Here is a 22,129-nt window from a genome sequence, read left to right as displayed (position 1 = left end):
TCCTGTGCTGGCAGAAGATACACACAGTCCATCAAAAGACTTCAGCATGGGACTAACACATAGAACACACAGTGTAGACACCCTCCCTTGCACCACTTATGGTCTTGAGATGCTGTGGCATGGCAGCTCTCTGCCAAGTAGGAAGCTATGAGTGGGTATCATTATTCCTTGGCCTTCATTAGAGGCGTGTACAGAGCAAGCTGATTGCATCCAAGGTGGAGTAAAAACTTCCCTTTTCTTCCTCTCAGCTTTTCATTGTGCACTGCTGAAGCCACTGCCCTCTCTCCCCCCCGACACACGTCTAAATGTCGAGCCACAGACAATGCGGAGCCAGCCTCTGCTCCTATTAACCCAAAGTGCTGGAAGAATTGCAGGCCAGAAAAACTTCGGTAAAAATGTGAATGTCACTTTACAGAGGACAGCTCCAGCTTGACAAAAAATCCATTGCCTTTTCCAAACAGTCTGTGGGCTCTTTGGGATTCCATGCTGTGACTTGTTGAGCAGGCAAGGTGAAATACAACCACTATTTTTCCAGACCCATCTACTCAATCTCCAGTTGCTGCAGTCTATTTAGCTGTGGATGGGCCTCTGGGTCACTGCCACAACGGCTCCCATTTTAGAAGGCACCAAAAAACTTGAAAGGCAGCCAAGACCTCCTTTATTTCTCCTCACTACTCAAATCCACATGCCTAAGGTGTCAGCATGGATCCCATTCTCCATGGTCCCATGACCAAATCCCAGCCACAGTGGTGTCAGGCTTGGAGTTCCCTGGTCTCCTGTAAATGAAAATTATTTTCTGAAACTGAAACTGAGATCCCATTATCCCAAACTGGATCACTTCCAAGGAGCACTGAAGCCCTCAGCCTGTTTTCTTGCCCACTAGATGCCAGTTCCTACCAAGTAAGACAATGCACATTACTCGTGTCCTGCAACAGTGTTGGAAACCTGTTTCAGGGACATTGCAGGGGTTGTAGAGCTCCCAGGGGAAAGCCAGGGATGATTCCTGTGCCACCCAGACTGGACTCTGAGAAGAAGAACAGCGAGACAGAAATCCTCACTGGATTCAACAAGCCTTGACTACAACTCTCCGCAAACTTTCCCTTCAGGTCTCTATAGCCTTCTGTCCCATTCCTAGGCTGGTGGTTCTATGTGGGCACAAACTGTGAAGGAAACAAATACCAGAGCTCTTCTGAGAAACGGAAAGTGTTTTTTATCTGAGCCATATCCCAACCCTCCCATCCATCAGCCAGTGACTCTAACTGTCTCTCAGACTGCCTGTAGCTTTAATTCTTTCTCTGTGATTGCTTTCTGTCTCCACCACCCTGTAAGTTCCTTATCAGAGCAGTTGGAAGGTAAGGGGCAGTATATAAAGAAGTTAAGTCCCCTGCAGAGGATATCAAGCTCTGTCAGTTGTAGTAGCATCCTAAAACCAAAGCATGTGCTAAGCATTTGCACCTGATCTCAGCATGCAGAACTCCAGGGCAGAGAAGGCTCTCTGGTAAGCTGATACTACTGTGGAAATGACCACAGAGAAACAACCAGGAGAGGGAGTGAGAAAAAGAGATACAAAAAGGAAAGCAGTAAAATACATAAATTTGAGGGCAGCAGAAGAGTACTGTGGAGATGCAAAGCAGCAGAAAGTGAGCAGATGAAATTATATTCAGGGGGCTGGCTATAGCAAAAGAAAAGGGGAGCTAGGCATATAGACGAAATAGCACAGATACAAGGAAAGAGAACACAGGGCAGGAAAGAGAAGAGGTAAATCAGAAAGGGAGAAAGAGAGGGATCTGGAGGGATTGCCTGATGTCAAATCTGATAGAAAAGAGGATTTATCTGTAAAAAATAACCCAGATCTAAGCTACAGCTTCAGAGCAGCTGCGTACAGAGCCACAGCGCTGCGTATTCTTAAGCAAGAGCAAAAAAGCGGCTGGTGCAGGCTGCAAGCCAAAACGGGGTCGTGCCATACCAGGAGGCTGCCCGCCAGCCTGGAACAAGATGAAGGCAAGGCAAGGCAAGAGAAGGAAAGACAAGGAAAGCAAAGATAAGGCAAGGAAAGGGAAGGAAAGACAAGGCAAGGCAGGGAGGGCAAACCAGGACCAGGCCCTGTCCATGGTGCTGACCAGAGCCAGCCCCAAGCCAGCCCCAGGCCCCGAAGCCTCTCTCCTCCTGCTGGCCCCTGCACATAGAGCAGAGGCCATTCCAGGGACTTCAAACAGTTCTTCAGAAGCAGTGTGCTTCCTGGAGTGAGCTGAGCAAGGGAAAAAGAAAGCACACAGTCAAATAGATGTAAAAATATTTTTTCCCTTCCTCTTTCCTGCCAATAATTTCAGCAGGACGCTCTAAGGGCAGGGCTGGATGGTCGTGAAGCGTGTGCCCATGGCTGAGGAGCTGAATGAACATGAGGCAACTCTGGAGCTGCATTTCTAACCTGTTAGGGTAAGTCACTGTAAGGATCAGCCATCCTCTTCGCCTCTCTGTGAAGGACAGACCTCACTCCTCCTCAGGCTGACCTCCTCTGCCCTCAGCTCCAGTATGTGTCTCTGGCGCTTTCTAAGCATGTCCTGGCCTTACCATGTCATTTTTGTTCCAGAGAATTCCAAATTAGCTGCCCCACGGAGGAGAAAGCCATGCCCAAAAGCCTGAGAGAGCTGCTTTATGGGCATCTACAAATCACTGTTGGTGCAGAGTTTCAGAATAAACCTATCTTTCTGAGATCAACCTAGTACCAGTGCTCTGTTACTAGCAAACTGGTTTTCCAATCTGACATCAATAGTCTGGACAAGACCAACATGTTTCAAGGGTCAGCTGGAAAAACATCTGACAGCAGGGCTGTAAGGTGGCTGGACCTGCTGTAGGACTAAATAACCTCCCAATAGCCCAATAACACCACCTCCTTAACTCCCTATGATTCTAATATGTGACCAAGCCCAAGTGCAAACTCTCCGGTCACACAGACTCTTGTGTAACCAGAATAACAACACCACAAACATTTCTTTCTTACACTGAACTCTCGCTCACGCTTAACATGTAACAAGAACCCATAGTGATTCCTTCCATGACCATACAACAGCAAGCACAACTTCATAATCACCATTCTCCAGGTCACCATGGAAGGCAAAATGCCCTTCAGGGATGCAGATGTGGGGCATCAGCTGGGCGCAACATTCCTGTCAGCAGAGCAAATCAGGGAGCCTTTAATTAAGTGGGTCCACAGTCCATGGGGATGTGTTGCCTGCCAGCAAGCCATTCCCAGTTTTTGGAATAATTGAAGCAAGTGAAATATACCAGGAAGAGTCAGAACAGCACAGTCCTAGGCATGAACTACCTGCCTTGTGTCATCTCCCCAGTTCTGCTCTCCTTGTGCTGCTCCCAGCAGCTGGCTAGCTGCATAGCCGTCCCCCTCCTGCGGGCCAGTGCCACGTGTCTAAGTTGGAACATTATTCTCCAGTTCTAGGAAATTGGATTAAGGGTCAGAGAATACCGACTGTTATTTACCTTTGATTAAAACCAGCCCTCCTCCCTCCCAGACCAGAGAGGCCAGTGTTGCTGTTACTTACTCAGCTGCCAAACCTGGAGTTCAATCCTGCCCTGCAGCACTCAATAAGAGCCAACGGAGGGGGGGGAGGGAGGGAGTTAGCAGGCAAGCGGGCAGGGCTGTGAGTGGAAGGGGAGGGATTATCCATGCTACTGAGCCCAGTTTTTGCTTTTACAGCCAGGCTCTGGCTCAGCAAGGACAAGGCTGCTAGAAGTGCCTGCCCCTGCAGCTCACAGCCAAGGGCCCAGACAGGGTTATCCCTGTTTAGCCCCATGCTGGTCTATGGTCCTCTTCATTCACCACATCCCTGCTTTCATGCAGCTCCCCTTTTTCTTTATGTCCTTCCCTCCCTCCCTCAGCCTCCACCTTCACCCTCCTCTCCATGACCTTCCTGTCTCCCTTTTTTGCCTTTTCCTCTCTTCTGCTCCCTCTCCTTCCATCCTCTCCCCCCACCTCCGTTTCTCATTCCCTTCATTCTCCTCCTTCCCTCTCCCCCCACCCTTCAAGCAGCTATTCCAGGACAATAGAGCAGATGGCAGGCTGTTTGTTTTATATGTCCCTTTGGAAAATCAGCTCAGCTGTTGAATCTGCGACTTCTGCTAAAAACAGACACCGTCCAACACTAGCTGAATGCTGGGGGGAAAGGAGGGGGGTATGGAGGACTCTGCTCTCCCTACCAGCTGCACCGAGCCCTTGTCTGTCTGCACCCCACACTATGCCTTTGGGAAACAGGACCATTCAAGAGCCCAGACAGAAGCATTCCCCCTTGCACAGCAGAAGAAACACCATCACAAATGGAGAGAGCTTGACCTGCTTCTGCATTCAGCCTTGGTCCAGCCAAAACTGATGGTAAAGATAGCACAGTGAGGAAGGGGCAGAGACTTTTCAGCACATGCGTCCTGCTCACTGCCCCAGTCTGCTGCTTCTCTGAGTGCTCATTAAAGCCAAGTTACATGCAGCCTCCCCAAGCAGAAGACACACAGCTCAGAGTAAAGTTTGATGCTCTTTCTAAGCCCCACATCTCCTACATGGCTGCTGGAGTAGCCATGGGTGAGATGCCACAGGCCAGCACTGAGTGTGCAGGTAGGGGAAGATAGCCCTTGCATTTTTCTTTCCAGCTTTCCCTTCTTTTTGTTAAACCCCTAAACCCCAAGGTACCAGTCAGGTACAGCATTCATCAGCTGCCAACACAGCCATGAAGAGGATGTAGATTTCGAACTGGTTCTTTCTCTTACCCAAACCACATTCCTCATCCCTCACCTTTCCCTTCTCATGCTCTTGTATCAGCCATCTTTCAGATAAATTGCTCTGTGTTAACATCCGGGTGAAGAAGGATCTTTTCTCCTGAACCCTGTCCCTTCCTGTCCCAAAGACCATCTTGTTCCCCCTCTTAGATGTGACAATACTGCCTCATCATTCCTGTAAGCCCTCCCACCCTTCCCCAGCCTGTCTCTGCTTGTAGGTGCGCAGGGTTAGGCACTGTTTTCCTCTACCCAGCACCAAGCACAAGCTGGCCTTGGCTCACAACCGGGGCTGCTGGATTCTCTGCCGGTCCAAATGCTGGGTGTTTCATGGCATATCCTCCACCTGATACACTGTGCCTAAACGCATGAGCTGCAGATCTCCCCATGCCCTACTTGTGTGGGGAGCAGGGGTTTCGGAATAGCAGCATCTCCCCTCATCCATTCCCCTGGTTAGTTGCACTTCCTTTTCCTATGTGGCTAAGACCAACGCCGCCTTCTTCTCAAGCAGCAACAGAAGGGTTAGGACCAGAAAATCCATGTACAAAGCACTCAGTTTAATGTGTTCTCAAAGTTCACTGTGAACCAAACACAGCTCCCAGCAAAACCAAGGGAGGCTTGACCAAGGCACAGTCAGATGTAACATCTAAAGAGGCTCCTTAGCCTTGCAAAATTGCTTGGAAAGCAATTTAAACATGAAAGATAGGCAAGCAGCCCATTCTCAGGATCTGTAATTAATCACATACAGTTCAAACTGGGAGAGGGATGAGTTCCCAGCTTTCTTGGAGTCCAAGCTGGATCAAAGAGGGAGCAACAAAAATCTCAGGCTATCAAGGAACAATCTTAAAGAAGCAACACCAGCTGAGAAACAGTAGCTCAGCCCTGCACTCGTTTAACCTCACAGGTAATTGGGCAGAAAGTTTAGAGGAAAGATTCCTGCATCAGCTGGTGAGAACTGTGAGAGTTATTTATACATTTGTGATGCTGCTCTTTTTTTGCTGGTCTTCCTTATGGTCCATGGTAACACTCACATCCTTTTCAGTGGAGCCATAAACTGAGCAGTATTTAGGACAGAAGAAAGCCCCAGTTGGTATAAGACCCCACCTCTTCCACCAGCTCCTAGCAGGTGCCTCGAGGAAGAACATAAGGATGGTCCATTCCTCTCTGTGCCCTCCCTGTTACAGAATGGAGCAGTCACCCACCCTCCTTTTGCATTTGCCCCACAAGCGCACTCAGCTGTGTAGAGCCCTGGTGGCCTGCGGTGCAAAAGGGCAAGCCAGATGTCTTGTAGGGTGTTCCAGGGGTTAAAGACAAAAGAAATTAAATGAATGAAAAGAGCTGCTGATCCCATCCCTGGGCTGTCTGAAGAGCCTGCCTTGTAAGCAAGGGCAAAGACAGTATCAAAAGTAAGAGGCCGAATCTGGTGTCAGGAATTGAGTAGAGCTGTCAGATGGAAAGACATCAACTTATCTAGTGTGTTATTTAGAAATACTAACCAACCAACCCGATCCCACCTCTTCCACGATGACCTCTGTCTGATTCACAGGCTGGCATCCTCTGTGGCACTGGTGAGCTGCAACTGTCCTGATCACAAAAACATCCAGAGCTGGAGGTCCAGGAAACACCCATTTCCCACAAAAGCTCCCAAGCAGCACTTCCAGTGCACAGCTGAGATTCCCATGCTCTTCTCCAAGGCCCCACATGGTGGTTTCCTTCCTGTTCCTACTTTTCACCTTTTGGCTTCTGTCTAATAAACTGCTCATCTTTTAAAGGCTGCATCTTCAGGAAGAGGCCTGGGAGAGAGCTGGAGGCTGCAGTCCAGGTACGAGTAGGGTAAATCCCACAGTGGCTTAGAAATCTGTTTTTCTTCAGCAGCAGAGCTTTTAAGAGGAGTTGGCACCAGAAACAGAAGCATTGTCTAGCGCTATTCTTTATTCTTCTCTCTCCCCTTCAAACCTTTAGCACCAACTGCAGTTTCCCACCTATTTTAACTAATTGCTCTTTTCCCCCTAAAGAAAGGATAGTCATTAGCATTTTTTTTTTTGCACTGTCAAATAGGGGTTTCCTTATAAAAATTCTTCCCAGCTAAGGGGAAAATGAAGAAAGGGTATTGTTAACATGAAAGCCTCACTTAATACTTTACATTTCAAATACTGTAACTGCTTTTTTTCCCCTCCTCTTTTTTCTAAGTCTTCACTATACAGCTTAAACATCATTAATAGTGTTGGTTGCTATGGTGCCATGGGCAGGCAGAGGTCTCTGTACTTGAAACCTTGTACTACACTTAATGCTGTAAAACAGCAGGGTCATGCCAACGCCTTTGACTCTGACCCCCTTTTCCCAGTAAAACATAAAGACCACGTCTCCATCACTTTTCATTCTTGGGAGAGGGTGAGGTTTTTTTCCCTGCAATGAGAAAAGGGAGCATGAGATAGTGAAAGAGAGAGATAAAAGAAGAATAAGAGAAAGACCCAGTGGAACCTTTCCAAAACTTTAACGGTTACAACAGAAAATCATGAAGGAGAATTAAACCAGACAGCCCCCTGAAAAGTTTCATGTGAGATTGTTTCTCATTCTCCCCAAACAGCTACACATTTTAATAAACTAGGGAAATGAGGCTGTAAAACCACAACATCTGACAGCAAGCCCCAGGGGCAGGAATAGTTCCTGAGACTAATTTTAACACAGGTTTTAACATTGATCAGATTTCATGTGGTGAATGTCCCCTTAAGCTGTCTCTCTCTTCTTAGAGAAAACCTGGTTTCTTTTGTCGACTCCAAGAAGCTATTTTCTTTCCAGCGCATTGTCGTCACAGGCGTAATGGGACTTTTCTGTCATTCACTGCTCTACAGCCCAAGAGATGCCCTGTCTCAGACATCTTCCTGTCTGTTCTCAGTGTCCGTATGAGACAAGACTTTTTTCACAGAAGTGGCACTTAACTGCTCCAGCAATGAAGCCCTGTCTTAAACAAGTTCCTATGCAGCCACTCAAGGACTCAACCCATGTAATATCTGATCTTCAGCTAGGCAAAAGGCACCAGGTCAGTTCAGACCAGCTGAATCAGCCAGAATCCAAAGCAGGCTTCCAGTTTCTCTGCTTTGCTTTTCCCCAGGGAAGTGAAGCTGCTGTACCCATTTCCTCTCCTTCTCTGGGCACAGGAATCACATTTTGTTTTGACTGTCACCAGGACATCTCCAGATAGGACTGGCTTTTTAACTCAAAGTGTCCATTAACAACAGCTGAAAGTTTGAATGGTGGAAAAACAAGGTATCTGAGTAGTGTAGATTTCTCTTGAAGAATCTCATTTCTCCTCACAGAAGCATTTCTCATCTTCAGGTTGAGTTCAAACCAAACCATTTGCCCTGTGGGGGAGGACTTCTTTATGCTGCACTTGCTTTCTAATAGTGGGGTGTCTTTGTTTAGAGCCACATGGTTCCTAGGTTTGTGTAGCCGTATGAGCCAAGAGCTTCACACGACTCAAGCTATGGGCACTGGCAACAGCTAGCTCCTGCTTAGGATGAACTTCCAGGTCAAAGGCATTTTGTGCAGGAGAAGAAAGCAGGGTGCTCTGCTGCTTCACAGGGCGGTTAAATGCTGGTAAGAAGGACCAGGTTGGAAAACAGCTCTACGGGCTCCTGCTGTCTGCTTCTCCAGAAATTAAAGTGCTCATTCATTCTAGATCCTCCTTTGCAGAGGTGAAAGGTCTTTCTGAGGCCTTCCCTTTAAACTCGTGTGTGCTGTGTAGGGGATGCTTTGGGACAGGGTGGCCAGTTTTCAGCATGGTAGCGGCACAGTGATAGTCAGCCTTGGCTCTTCCAGCCCACCAGCCACAGGCTTAGTCATAACAGCAGCGTCAAAGCTGAGCAGCTCGTTGGAGAAAGGGCATCTGTCCTTTCATCTGGAGATTACAGGAATCTTTCACAGATCCCAGCAGTGTGTTTGGAAACGTTCCTTAAAGAGAAATACCTGTTTGTGCTACCACCTGCCATTGAAAACAGCCCTTTTGCTTTCCAGCTTTCCCTGCACTGCTCTCCCCCAGCCATTTAACCATGTGTACAAAGACAAAATGGTGCCGAAGTTCATTCCCCAGCAAGCAGAACTGCCTAGCTTTCATGCCAGGCTCTGAGAAAAGGACTCTCCGCAAACATGCCAGAAAGCCTGTAACCTATTTGGGCCTGCTCCTTTCCTCTGTTGCGCTCAGCAGGGACAACAGGAAGGCAGAAAGCCGATCTAAGCACCAGGAGGAAAGAAATGCAGAGATAAAAACCTCTTTGCCTTGCTGTTTCCATTCCTTCACGACTTTTTTTTTGGTCAGGGCACAGAGAAGATTATAAAGCTGTAACCTCTAATCAGCTCCTGAGCGCTCCTTCTCCATCTCTTCCTTTCTCCTCTCTTTCAGGCATTTCTAATCCTTTATGTCTCCTCTCTCACAGATAGGAGTTGGACCTTAATCTCAGACGACAGGTTGGTAATTAGAGCAAGAGATTATCCTGACCCGACATCAAGAAGGTAAAAAGAGAAGGATAATGCAAGGCCATACAAGATCAAGGCTTCAATGTTCAGTGCAAGAAGCATCCTCATTGCGGTCAGTCTCCTCCTGGCTCCCCTCCCCTCTGTCCCAGCAGAGTGGGGAATTCCTGATTCTTTGTACTTCCTGCCCATCTTCCTCTGCTGAGCAAGGACTACACTTTTCCAGCCCTCATTCAGCACAGAAATGGTCACATTTTCCATTTCTATAGACCTTGACTAAGCAGAGACTCAGGAAAAAGTCTGTGGCTGAGAAGTGTGGGAGGTGGGGAAAGCACCAGCCGATGTGGAGGAATAAGGCTTGCTCATAGAAGCTGGAGCCATGACACACTATCAGCCATCCTCAGCTGGGCACTGGTTACCCATACCCAGGGCCTTTCCAGTGCAGCAAGATGAATCCACAGCAAGGAGCAGCAGCAGGTCCCCACCTCTACCCAGATGCCCAGCAGTCACTACCCGGTCCTTGATCTGATCAGGAAGGCATACTGCTCCCATCCCTTGCATGTATCCCTGCACAGATGGGAAGCCCATCTATGTGTCCAGCCTATCTTATCCATCACTGGGACAGATCTTGTCTCTTGTCCTGTGTCACTGGTATACAGCAAGGATAAAAAAACATCACACAGCCCCAAAACCACCATAGGAAAGGGGAAATCAGGAGCACCGAGCTTCTTCGGTGTCCCAACCCCTGCATGCACAAGGTGAACAGATGTGTCACCAGGACCCATGGATGCCACCAGGACCCACTGTAGCTGAGGCTCATGCATCACCAGCCAGCAGCCTGCAGGCACCATGAGGTATCGGGATAGAGATGGCAGTGGAGTGATCGAAACCTGCTGGGGAGAGAGCGAAGGAAGGTCAGGTCAGGTCAGTTTTTACACCAGCACACAGAGGAGAATGGAAGACCTCTCCCTCATGTCCCATCCTACATCAGGTGCCCACCCTGCGCTACAGGGTGCCCACAGAGCTCCAGGACTGGTTGTTCACCTTAAGATGTGTTTTCTCAGCAAAGGTAGGCAACCAAGCCCCCCTCCGACACCTGAACCCAGCTCTGGCCCATGTAGCCCAAGCCCATGGCTCACCCTGATCACAAAGAGTGGGATGGACACTGCACCAGCCCATCGCTACATAGTTCTGTTGATCTTTTCATCGCCTAGTTGCTTCCCACCCCTGCTATCTCCAGCCAGGAGCCTCCTACCCATGCTCTGCAAATAACAACTTTAGGTTTGTTCACTCAAAGCAGAGAAGGCAAATCAAAGAACACTTTGTTTGCAGTCAAAGTGAACCTTTTTCTTTCTTCCCTTCAGGTTTCTCAGCAAAACAAAAAATGAAAGAGCGGGCAGAATTTCCTTTCCTGAGTTTAAAAGAACGTATCTGTTCCTATCCCGGAGGTAAAAGGTTAGCTTGATCAGTCTCAAAATGTGAAATAAATGGCAAAGCTTTTGGCTCAGAAATTGTCTGAACTGAATGTTTTGATACTCCTTTTCCACCCACTCATCCAAAAAGATTTGCAAAGTTTGTAAATGTTCCCAAAAAGCTTAATGCTGGTGTGCCCCTCATCCAATAAGCCACGTGACTGCAAGGTTTCCATCCCTTACCTTCTGCGCCCCATTTGGCTGCCTCCCCCTCCCAGCCTGTTGTCACACCACAGCAACACCCAGAGCACTCATGCCCTGTACCTTGAGGGGTCCTTTTGGGGTGAGAAGGGGCCACTGAGTTCAATAACATTGAGCTTGTTCTCAAAGACACCGTAGCTGAGGGTGACCTGCAAAGGGCAGGGGTGGGAAGGAGCAGGGAGGATAAGGTGAGTTCAGGAGCAAGGAACTTGCTTCGAGCAACAGAAACTCTCATTCTGGTTCCTTCTCTACTGGCTTGGCTTCTGCCTCCCACGTTTGCTTTCCCATGATGGCCCACTGTGCTAGCCTTTTGCCTCTCCAAGCCCCCTACACCCCTTGTTATCTCCCCACACAAGGCAGACATGGTGCCATGTCAGAGCCCCTTCCCCAGTCAATCATCTCTGCTTGTCTTTGTGCCCCATTCCCCCAGGGGTGCCCTCAATCCTCCCATCACTCCCCATCCATGTGCTCCCCACCACTGACCCCAGGGGTACTGTGACTGGCATCTGTGCTGCAGGCGACATCTGCTCCTTGTTTCAAAGAAGCATTTGTCAGGAAAGCCTCCCCAAAAGAGCAGGCGATTGATTCAACCCATGTTGAGCAATGTGCCTATGCATTCCCCTCCACTTCTCCTTCCTCACACACTTCCCTCTTAATCCATTTCCCCTCCTCACCTGCTGCGTGAGCTGAGAAGGGGGGATGAGCTGCAGGTTCTCCAGGTGGGAATGGAAGAGCGCATTGGGCAGCAGATGCCCACCAACTTTGCACTCAACGATGTAACCCACAGTGCAGTCATCCGGCAGGCGGATCAGCTTGGAAGTGCTCACGAAGTTCCTGCCACTGGAAGAAAGGAGGGCTGCGTGCGTTAGGCATGGGGACGGGGGGATACAGGCATCCATTTGGGTGGGAGATAAGTGAAGGACTTAACTGAAAACCAGAGTAAATCTTGGATCTAGGCAAGAAATCCCTGAGTTCCACCTGCAAAGGTTTGGGAATGTGCTTGGTCTTTCACTGCTCCCAACCATCCTGTCCCACCAATTGCTGGGTGCTGCCCCTGATAGGTATCCAGCTCCTCGGTGAGCTGGTCAAGAGCTGGCAGGCCTTGCCAAGTCACTTTTCCAGCTGTTTAGTCAGCTGCACTGAGTCCCTGAGGGAGCTAGCAGTGGGACCACATGGCCAGGACCAGGAGGAAGAAGAAACAGGACATTTTAATGCAGCTGGAATAAGCCATCCATGGTTCCGCTGTAACTACATGTTCCTACATGCTTGGCCATCCTCTGATGACAGGTTAAACCAAGTTTTACAGCTCCTGTAACTGGAAGCAGCCGCACAGCGTGAGGCAGCATTTAAGCATTTTAGCACGGTACTGGCAGACTTTAAGCCAGGTTAGGCATTAACCATCCATTCCACTTCCATTTTACACTAGATCACAGATTATCCTCCTGTCTGGGTTTGCCATAAAATACATATCATGGGCTTCAGCTACACCAGCCACCTGGTGTGGGCTGGACCTGTCTTTCTGGGTATGCATAGATCTGGTTAAGGCTGGCACAGTCATTGCCTATCACTGTGTGTGTATAGCCTGTGATATAACCTAGTGCATCACGGAAAACATCATCTTCTTGTAGACTGGGCTAACACAAGACCCCAGGACCTACCTCTGTTCTCTGAGGAAATGAGAAAGGCCACTGTGAGGAGCTGAAGAGGGTTTGGTGTGGGGGAATGGGAAATTAGCTCAGGAGGGAGGGTCAGGAGGTTGGAAAGAGGCAGATTAAGGAGAGAGGAGATAGGCAGGCAGGGAAGGCACTCAGGAAAAGAGTCAGGGGAAGCTGAAAAGGCTGGGAAGGAATGTGAGGGAATAACCAAGAGCTGAAAGGAGCTGGGAAGAGGGCAGTATGTCTTCCCATAATCATGTCTGCCAACATGCCTGCTCTCGCTTCTCTTTAATCAGGTGGTGAAGCCATCCACTACATCCTTCCTCCAGCCCCATGTGCTTGCAGATGTGTAGCCTGTGGCACTGTGCACCCTTGCAAACACCCTTACAAACACCACATACACGCATCCAGATCTGCCGCTGCAAGGAATTACTGTGTGGCCATGTTCCTCATCCATCCCCAGTGGCTCCCATACTCACCAGCAGCAGAGCTCACCTGGCCCATGGCACCATCTTGCTCGCCAGCTTGCGGCTGATGCAGAACCCAGCTCCTCCCGTGGCAAACCAGAAGCGCACAGGTTTCTGGAGGGAAACAGCAGAGAAAATCCATGGTGGAGGCTCAGACGATACCGTACTGCCTGAGATGGGAATGCTGGAAACCCGGCTTTGGTGCCAGAACAAAAGCAGCCCTATTGTCACCCTAAACCCTTGACTGCTGCCCAGAAGAGGGACTTGCCAGCAGTACAGCATGGATTTTGACCTTATATTTGGAGCGGCCAAGTTCCTGCTGGCAGCAGCAGGCGAGCTGCCCAAGGCAGGCTTATCTCCTGGCAGGCAGGTACCCAAAGGCTCAGCAGCAATGTGGGACTCTTCCCCAACATAGAGCGGATCGAGTCAACACCTACAACCATGTTCAGACAAGACCGGTGAGTTTTCAGCTCTTGCCTGCTCCTCCTAGGACCTGTCTCTTGTTGGGGCACGACTACAGCAAATGAACCAGAGCATTAAAAACACCCCATCTGCCCCTGCATCACCACCATGGGTTGTACCGTCTGGTTGTTTGGCAGCATTTCGGAGGCCCGGATGGGTCGGTTCAGGCTGGGTTTCCCCAAGTAAACATCCCACGTCGCAGAGTAGGAGGACAAGAGCTTCAGGAGGGCCTGAGGGTTCAGGTAGTTGTCATCATCCAAATGGCAAAACCAGCTGCAGGGAGGCAGGAACAAAGACACAAGAGGTTTGGGGTAAGGAGGGTGCCCCTTTCTGCCAGGGGACCCTTGCATCAGCCCTGCCTCACCTCCGAGTGCTGGCCAGGAAGGCATCAAACTCAGCAGCCATCTTGCAGGAGAGGGCCGGGTGGCTGTGCTCAGCAGAGCAGTTGGTGAAGATCGCATGGTCACCTGCCAGGACAGAGAAGGCTGTGGCCGACCCCCTTCACACGGTCACAGGGAGGACCTCTGGGCAGGAGGGAAGGGGCTTCCTTCACAGACAACCTCCTCATCACCCCAAAACAGGCAATCAAGCCTGCGATGACACGGGCTCCATCCTTCCCTCTACCAGGAGATGGAACCTGGGGAAAGCCAAGCACCTTGGCCAAGACTAGGACACCCATCAACTACACTCCCACCCTGCCCACTGCTAGCCAGGGTGGGGGCTGAAGGGCTCTCTTATGGGCTGTTTCCACCCACGGATGATGTAAGGCAGTTGGGTGCATGCCCTGGGGTACACCAACTAAACCAAACCATCACTGCTGGAGCTTGGGGTCCTCCTACATGACATGGAGAGGGGTGTGCTTCAGAAGGCAGCACTAGCACAAGACAGCCAGGTTTTATGCTGGGCCCATCCCAGAGGCTGAAAGTGGAGGGATGCAGTGTTACAGGACAGGACATTACCCATTCTCCTCTTCAGGGCATCATCTTCTTCATCGGTAAAGACATAGGTCTGGGGAAACCAGAACAGGAGGTTATTCTCAGGGCTGGATCTGGTGCTGCTCCTGGCCACACACCCCTTTTTCCCACCGGTAGACATGCTCACCATGGTCACCCCGCTCCATCCTCTGCTGCCCCTCTTCCAGGCAGCAGCTGAGCCGGAGAGGGATGGCTACGCTCCCCCTTCCCACATGGCACAACATTCAGCACTTGCGTGGCTTCAGTTCCTTCCACCCCACAACCCCCAGCCACCTTAGGGACAGAGAGAAGGGGGCCCGTGACACCAAGTGAGGAGGGGAGGTCTTAGGTGTTGGTGGTAGAAAAGCAAAAGCACTGTGGCTGAATGATGCTCGGGTTAAAAGGAGAACATCTGCTTGTGTGTTAAGTGTGCACAGCCCCCTGCCGCTTCCCACCTCCTCCTCCTCTTCCTCCATCCCCAGGCCTCTCTAATCCCCTCGCTGCCATTATGTGACACATCTCCCCCTCTTCAGGGCCTGGCAGGGATCGGGGCTGGTGAAGAAAAGCTTTTCTCAGGCAGAAAATGAGCTTTCGCTAAATCAAAAAGGAGTCGCGAGCCGTAAACAGTCGCTCCACCAGCTGCCCACAGCCTGGTTAAACACAGCACCTGGGCAAGGACAAAAGGGACAAGGCAGCCTGACAGCAGCTCCAGGAGCATCATTGCTCCCAAAAGCTCTGATAAGGAGACAAATCCCTATGCCTCCCCACACTCAGCCAGCGTTTGGGACATACGTGTCAAGAGAAATGTTCTACACATGACAAGAAGGCAATGACCTGTCTCGAGCAGGGACAGCAGGATGGTTTTGTGATCTCAAATGTACGTGCTACAGTGACTTGGCAAATAACCCTCCAACGGTTAAGCTGCAGCAACAGGTCACACACACATCCCTACCTCACTCCACTGGTAAAGTCTTTTAGTTAAAACCACTTTCAAGGTGATCACGGGACAAGAAACAATTAGCTAAGTGTCAGGTAAAGGAGTCACTCTGGGTCGGGGGGCCATATCACAACCCTCAGGCAAGGCAGGGGATGCCAGTGGCACGGGATTTCCCTTGCCAGCGCGTCGGAGCCAGCAATTTCCACTATGACAAATATTTAATCTTAAGAAAAAAACAACATCTGAAACTGTTGAAATTTTCTGACATTTTCAAAGAAAAAAAAACCCAGAAATGTTGTTGCTGGAAATGACTTGTTTACAGATACAAATCTGACTAGAAATCGTGTGTCTAATAAACATCATATCTGATTGACTTAAAATAGGAATCTGCATCTTTTCCCAGATTTTCTACTTGTGAAAACATTCTGAGGTTCCCACTTTTTCCTCTTGATGCAGGGTGGCAAATGGACTTTTGGAGACACCCAACACGTTTCTGTGGGAACCCAAGGATGAATGAACATTGCCACCATGGGGAACACCAGACTGTGCAAAATAACTGGAAAAGGAGTGTTATGAATGTGGGGACTGGGGAAATCTGATTCCTCTGGCTCTCCCAAACTCTGATGTCCAGAGGGGCTGGAGCATGTTCCCTGGCTCTGTCCTGAAGGAAACTGCAATAGCACAAGCAGCTGCCTGCATCCTCATCTCTCCATCCCTAACACCCCTGAGAATGGGCAACCAGCAGCTGCTGCCAGCATCCCAGTGGCCACTGCCATGTGTCCCTCAGCAAAGCTACACATGATGGCTGGGATGGAGGAGACAGGTCTTTCTCGAGACACCAGCCACTGTTATCCATACTAACAGAGTCTGGAAGAGATTTGGAAAGTCTCTCTGGCCATGCCAGACCTATTCTGCCTGCATACAGAGGAATACCTGGTGTCCCTTGTGCCTCTGCAGGCAAGTGGGGTAGACAGAAGCAGCCTCCCCACCATATCCACCCTCCTGTTCTCCACCAGACCACCTATGGGGTCATGCAGGATCTCCCATTGTGGTGCCTCAGCACACCGAGACTGGGCTAGGATGCTAATGCGGAGCAGTTGACCTGGGCCTGAGGACAGATAGAGTATTGAAAGCATCCCTCCATTCTGGAGTGGAGAAGACGGCTGGGTGGGACAGGATGTCTGCTGGACAGCAATGCAAGCAGTGACATGGAGCCACTGGTGTCAAACAGCTTTGTGTGGCAGCTCTCCGTGAACATAAGAGCCCATGAAATGGATAAATACGAGACTTTGAGACATCCTCACCCCAAACTGGGAAAGCAGCCTAGGAAGGAGGAACCAGGAAAAGGGAATAAAGATGTGGAATCTGACAATCCAGAGCCATGCTCATCTCCCAAGCTCCCAGGGTATCCCTCCTCCAAGAAGAAACCCCCTCCAAAATGAGAACACCTCAGCAGGATCATTGTTGCGTCCTGCCTGGAGAGCAGATTCAAAAGCTGCAGTGTGTTCCCAACACTGAAATGTGAAAGCCTGTTCAGGTGGGCCATTCGAAGGTTTAATTTCACTTGTTTGGATGTCTGGGTTTCTGAAAGGAAGGGAGGTTCCAAAATTAGTTTACATCAACCAAGAAATCACCGTTTCAGACCTGAAAATAGACTTATCTCTACTGGGGCCAAGAATGAAAGCCACTCCAAGATGCCTAAACAAGCCTAAACAACTGTCAAAACCAGCACCTCTGTTTAGATGAAATGTTTGCCAAGGACCTTTCGCTGAAATGGCCTCCACATCAAGCCCCAATGGAAAGTTTGTTGTGGATCCATTCTCAAGAGGCAGAGCATGGTCCAGAGAAGAGAGCCCACCTTGCACTTCCCCTTCCCCATCTCCCACCAGCTGCATATCTGCTGTTTAAACAGTGCAATTTCAGGGAAAACATCTCTATTTTATTGTCTACCCTGACAAAGTCCAACACAGAGGACTTTTAATTTGGCTCCCATACAGTCTATCTTAGCCATAAAAACCACATCTGTTCCTGCCTCCTGTTACAGCCACCTAAGCCTGACCTGTGAGGTCTGGGTTGCCTCCTCCGGGAGGACACCATGCAGGTAATCAGCTCAGAAACCAGGCTTAGCATCAGCATCATCACCATCTGCAGAGAAGGACCTACTGGGCTGGTCTCCAGCCATGAGTAAGAGCTAGTGAGACAGCAAGATGGTGGCTCTGCCCCAGGAGGAGGCAGTCACTGCATATCAGGGCTTCTGAGACATGAATCTCTCCAAGACTGGCACTTAAAGCCTGCACTTCTCCATAAGGACTCAATAACAGGAAATCTGGTGATCTATCCCTGGTCCCACAACAAGTAAATGTCCTTTGCCGTGGAAAGCACTCTTTTGTCTTGCTAAAGTAAGGTTTCTATATCATCAGTTTTTCAAAACTAAAAACCCTCCAGCAGCAGGATGATTAACAAGACAAAAAGGCTCTTAACAGGCATGTACTTCTCCTTACCCCCCTTCCTGCCTCCACTCCCCGCCCTCAATGCCATTTAGTAAAAAAGCAGAAGAAAGACATAGAAAATTGAGGAGGGCTGAGGAAAACACTGAGCTTGCAACAAAAATTGATAACAACGTAAAAACACTTTTAAAATGACTGATGCTCCCTATTCTCATATATTCTATATGCTACCCTTCCTTCCTATTCTCCTGTTCAGTCTGTGAAGGTTTCCTAGAGGCTGGCAACAGCATGGAAAATTCAACACCTCTTCCCAGGTTTGGACATCATCTGCCAAGCAGAGAGGGTCAGATGACTCTGGGGAGCTAGTGTTTGACTCCTGCAGTATGCAGAACGACCGGATGCCTGTTTGTCAGACGCACAAGGTGAGCTTCTCCTTAAAATCCCACTCCAAAATCCCCTGTTGCGGTATTTTCACGCTGATGCAGCCATGCAGATGGTTTTGGTGTCTCCAAAGAGCTGCTGGGCTGAGGTGAGGCAGAGAGGGGAAGTCCATCTGGAGGAGGAAGCAGGGCATCACGGATGGCGAGAGGGACACGCGATAGGAGAGGAAGCATGCTCGAAACAGGACATGGCTTCCTGTGACGCCCACGGCAGACCAGGCAGTTGCAGCACCACGAAGTGGAAAACCTCCCTTACCCAGCAAACCCTGCATCGCTTCAAGCGCTCTCCTACCCTGTACCTCCACCCCCATTCCCCTTCCTCGCTGAGGCCTGAATTTGCCTTCTAGGTACCCATCACACGCAGGCAGAGGCAAGAAAACACAGCCCTTGGGGGCAGCCGCAGGATTTCTTCTTTCTTGAAGAGCAGCTCTGTGAGGGAGGGAGAGAAGTGCCTTGGCTCTGGGGAGTACTTCTGCCCACCACCGAACCAGTGTGTACAGTGCCACCAACGTGGTGCCCCACGTCAGTTCCTCTGACAGGAAGGAAACTCTCCGAACTCTGCTTTAGCGAAGGGTGGAAACGTCAGACACCAGTTAAAAATAAATCAAGAAGTTTAAAAGATCAAACGCGCACCCACACCACTTCAAGATGATGCACGTGAGGGGATCTGCCCAAGAAAGAAAGGCATGGGCTGCGCTGATGCGCTGGCATTGAACAGGGCTGCAAGCACCCCTCCTGCAGTCCACAGAGTCCTTCAGGTCCTCCTGCTGCACCACACTGTCCTGGGGTAAAGGGTGCCCAGGCAGCCTGATGGAGAGCCAAGGAGCCACTCAGCTTGAAACCTCGCTAACTCGTGGCACTTGGAGATAGAAAACCACCACTTCATACATGCCCAGTACAGTCTGTGCTCGTGGTCTGGTGGGGCACAGAAGTCTGCAGCCCTTGGTGTTACTAGTTAGTAAAAGGGAATTAAGTCCTTTCCACCTCAAGCTGAAAGTCAGACCTAGGTTAGGTGTGATGCCTGCGAAGATCGTGTGTCCCCCCAGCCTTCATGGGAAAAGCTCACACAAGCTCCATAAAGCAGCTACCAAAGCAGAGACGTAGCTGGTAGCATCCCCCTTCGAGTGAACAGAAGAATTAGGGAAAACTAGGCAAACTACTGCCCGGTCTTCCCTTCCTTTGGCCTTTATCCCTCCTGCCCCATTATCAAACACCCCCTCTGTAGTCTGAATCCACACTCACCTGCTCTCTGGCCCGGGATATCCATGTGTCCAGGAGCAGCTCCATTCTGCTTTGGTGAAACCTCTTGGTTGTCTTCACAGCTATGAAGATGTCCTCAAGAGCCAGGCTTCCCTCAGTCCTGTATTCCTCTGGGCGATGGACTCGCGGGTCCTGCTGCCTCCTGCCACCTCCTCCCTCTGGGCTCGCTTTGCTCCGTTGCTCTGACTTCTGCGACATGCCCTCCCTGAGCCCTGGGTACCGAGCTGCTTCCCGAGCCCCACGGTGCCGCACAGAGAGGAGAGCCACGCTGACGAGGAAGACTGCTGCTCCGGAGAGACCATGGATGAGCCGACGGCCCATAGCTCCCAGTTTATTCCCGTCACAGCCAGTATCTTAGTGAACTAAGACAACCGCTGAGGCTACCTCCATGTGAAGCCATCCACTCTTCTTGAAGCCTCCGGATGGGCAGCATCAGCCAAGAGCAAGGTCTGAACAGGATGTGGCCAAGGAATAGGGCGGGTGAAGACCAGAACGGAGGGCACCAGTGAAGCAGGGGGGAATGGTTCACAGACTCAGATGGCCCAATGACCCGGCAAGGCAGGGACCCGCGATGGGGAAGCGCTCCGAGGCGGCCGGCAGGTGGCTGGCACAGCCCTCCCGGAGGAAAGCGAGCATCCCCAGGGTCCCCGGGGGCCATGCGTGTGGCGGCGCTGCCTCTCCACCTGCTCCCTCCCTGCTGCTCGCTTTGGCTCCCCGCCGGCACCGGCCCCGGTCCCGCCTCCGGGTACGGGGCGGAGCGCCAGCCCCGGGGGAGGAAGAGGATGGAGCGGGGAGGATGGGGCCGGGGATCCCCTGGTCCGACAGTGGCGTTAACACGCTGGGAACCTCGGAGCGGATTTGGGTGGACAAACCTGCTGCTTGACTGTTGTCCCCGCTCCGCTGTGACAGCGCTGTGCTCCTGCGGGAGGAGGAGAGGGTGGCAGGGACCCCAGCTGGTCCCTGAATTTATCTTTAACATCACTCTGCCTCTCCAAAGCGGGACTGTGTGTCCACTGCTGCCCCCCGTTTCCCCACATGCCCCACAGTCTCTAGGGAGGGTTTGACCCCCACTTCTGGCACCCATCTCCCCGAACCACATCCCAGACCCTCCTTACTCGTGAAGGTCCCTTTCTCCCTGTAACCATGCCCCGTCTCACATCCTCACCAGGGATTCCCCACTGTCTGCTGCCCAAGTGACTGCAGAGCCAGTGACGCTCACACCAGCACCAGGGAGTGCGAGGGAGTGCCTGGCACCTCCCTGTCAATGTCTGTGGTCACCGCTGAGTTTATATCCAGCCCTTGGCCCCTGCAGCAGGGCTGAGCTCCGCAATTTGTCCCTTGCGGCTCTTGTGCTGTCCAAGATGATGCTTCCTTTTCCCGTTCCCCGGGAAGGGAAGGGGGTGAGCTCTCCTCTGTGCAGTACATCAGAGTCCTGCAGGCACAGCAGAAAAACAGCATCTCTAGCTCCTTCCTCCCAACACTGTCGGGCATGGCTGTACATCTCCCCTGTGCCACCTTCACCACCAAGGCCAATGAGACCAAGGAGGGCATTCTGGGGCCACAACACAGAATATGCTGAGCGTAGCTGAGCAAATCCTGCACGGAGGAGGCTTTCCCTAGGGACAGGGATATCAGAGACCCTCAAAGGGTGTCAGATCCCCTCCTGAGCAGAAGAACACCACGGACAGGAAATTTTGGGTCAGCACCATGGACTGCTGCAGGATGTTCCTGGTTCAGTTCGATATGCGGTAGATGACCATGAAGATCCTCTTCATGCTACCTCTAGGCCACTTCACAGAGCAGCCAGGAGGGTACAGATAGGCAACCAGCTCTCCGGTATCATCCAGGAATGAGATGATAGCGCACCCCTAGCTTCCCTGTGCAACGAGTATGGGTACAGCAGGATGGCATTGCTCCACATAAGCTGCTGAAATCAGAGCACCTCCTCAGGGAGCTGCAAACTGTGGGCATTCAATCAGCATCCCACAAAATAAAAATAAGAAGTAATAAGATGGGACTCAGGGGAAATGTGTGGGGACACAGCTCCATGTGGCAAGGACCCCCCCATATACATGTCAGAACATAGGACTGTAGAAAAGGGGTCAGCGAAGGGATCAAGGTCTCTCTGTCCCGCACTCCCACTGTGTGTCTGGACACAGGCACATTCCAGGCTCACACTCCCTGCAGGGCTAAAGCCATGTGCTTGGCTCCCCCAAGCCTCACATGTACACTTTCACCCCAGCCCTGTCCACAACTTCTTTCTGAGCTCTCTGAGTCTCCATGGCTCCTAGCCCTCTCCTGAAGCATGAACAGCTCCAGAGCATCTCCTATATCCCTTTGGAGGGTCCCTGCAGGTTTCATTTTTAGATCCCTTTGAACAGCAAAGCTTCCTTACACTGATTTGGGGGAAGGGGGGAGTCATTCACCTTCAGGCTTTACATTACTGCAGGGATGTGAAGCTGGCATGACTGATCCACTGCCTCATGCTAAATACTGGGATCACTCCCATGGCTACCTGCTGCTCCCGAACCACAAAGGAACCTCTCCAACTCCAGCCACATGCCAGGCAGCTGTAAAGGCAGCTTCCGT

The 22,129-nt window shown here is 50.8% G+C and overlaps 1 protein-coding gene across 3 annotated transcripts; it reads right to left on the bottom strand.

Moving 5' to 3' along the window:
• Positions 1-8,259: 8,259 nt before the first annotated feature.
• Positions 8,260-21,119, bottom strand: MFNG (MFNG O-fucosylpeptide 3-beta-N-acetylglucosaminyltransferase). Of its 3 annotated transcripts, XM_065678903.1 has the most exons (9): positions 20,706-21,119; positions 19,523-19,989; positions 14,463-14,511; positions 13,868-13,970; positions 13,623-13,776; positions 13,070-13,155; positions 11,594-11,759; positions 10,983-11,068; positions 8,260-10,139 (listed from the first exon to the last, which is right to left on the bottom strand). In XM_065678903.1, exons 2-9 carry the CDS (start codon positions 19,859-19,861, stop codon positions 10,070-10,072), a joined length of 1,053 nt encoding a protein of 350 aa, XP_065534975.1. In that variant the 5' UTR covers positions 19,862-19,989; positions 20,706-21,119; the 3' UTR covers positions 8,260-10,069. The 3 variants fall into 3 exon arrangements, with proteins under 3 accessions (XP_065534975.1, XP_065534965.1, XP_065534984.1); XM_065678893.1 differs by lacking the exon at positions 20,706-21,119 and having other exon boundaries at positions 19,523-20,546; XM_065678912.1 differs by lacking the exon at positions 20,706-21,119 and having other exon boundaries at positions 8,260-10,136; positions 19,523-20,545.
• Between the last annotated feature and the right edge of the window lie 1,010 nt (positions 21,120-22,129).

The sequence above is a fragment of the Lathamus discolor genome, chromosome 1, assembly GCF_037157495.1.
Source record: "Lathamus discolor isolate bLatDis1 chromosome 1, bLatDis1.hap1, whole genome shotgun sequence".
NCBI lineage: Eukaryota > Metazoa > Chordata > Aves > Psittaciformes > Psittacidae > Lathamus > Lathamus discolor.
The sequence above is the reverse complement of the archived record's forward strand: the minus strand, read 5'-3'. Positions and strand labels throughout refer to the sequence as shown.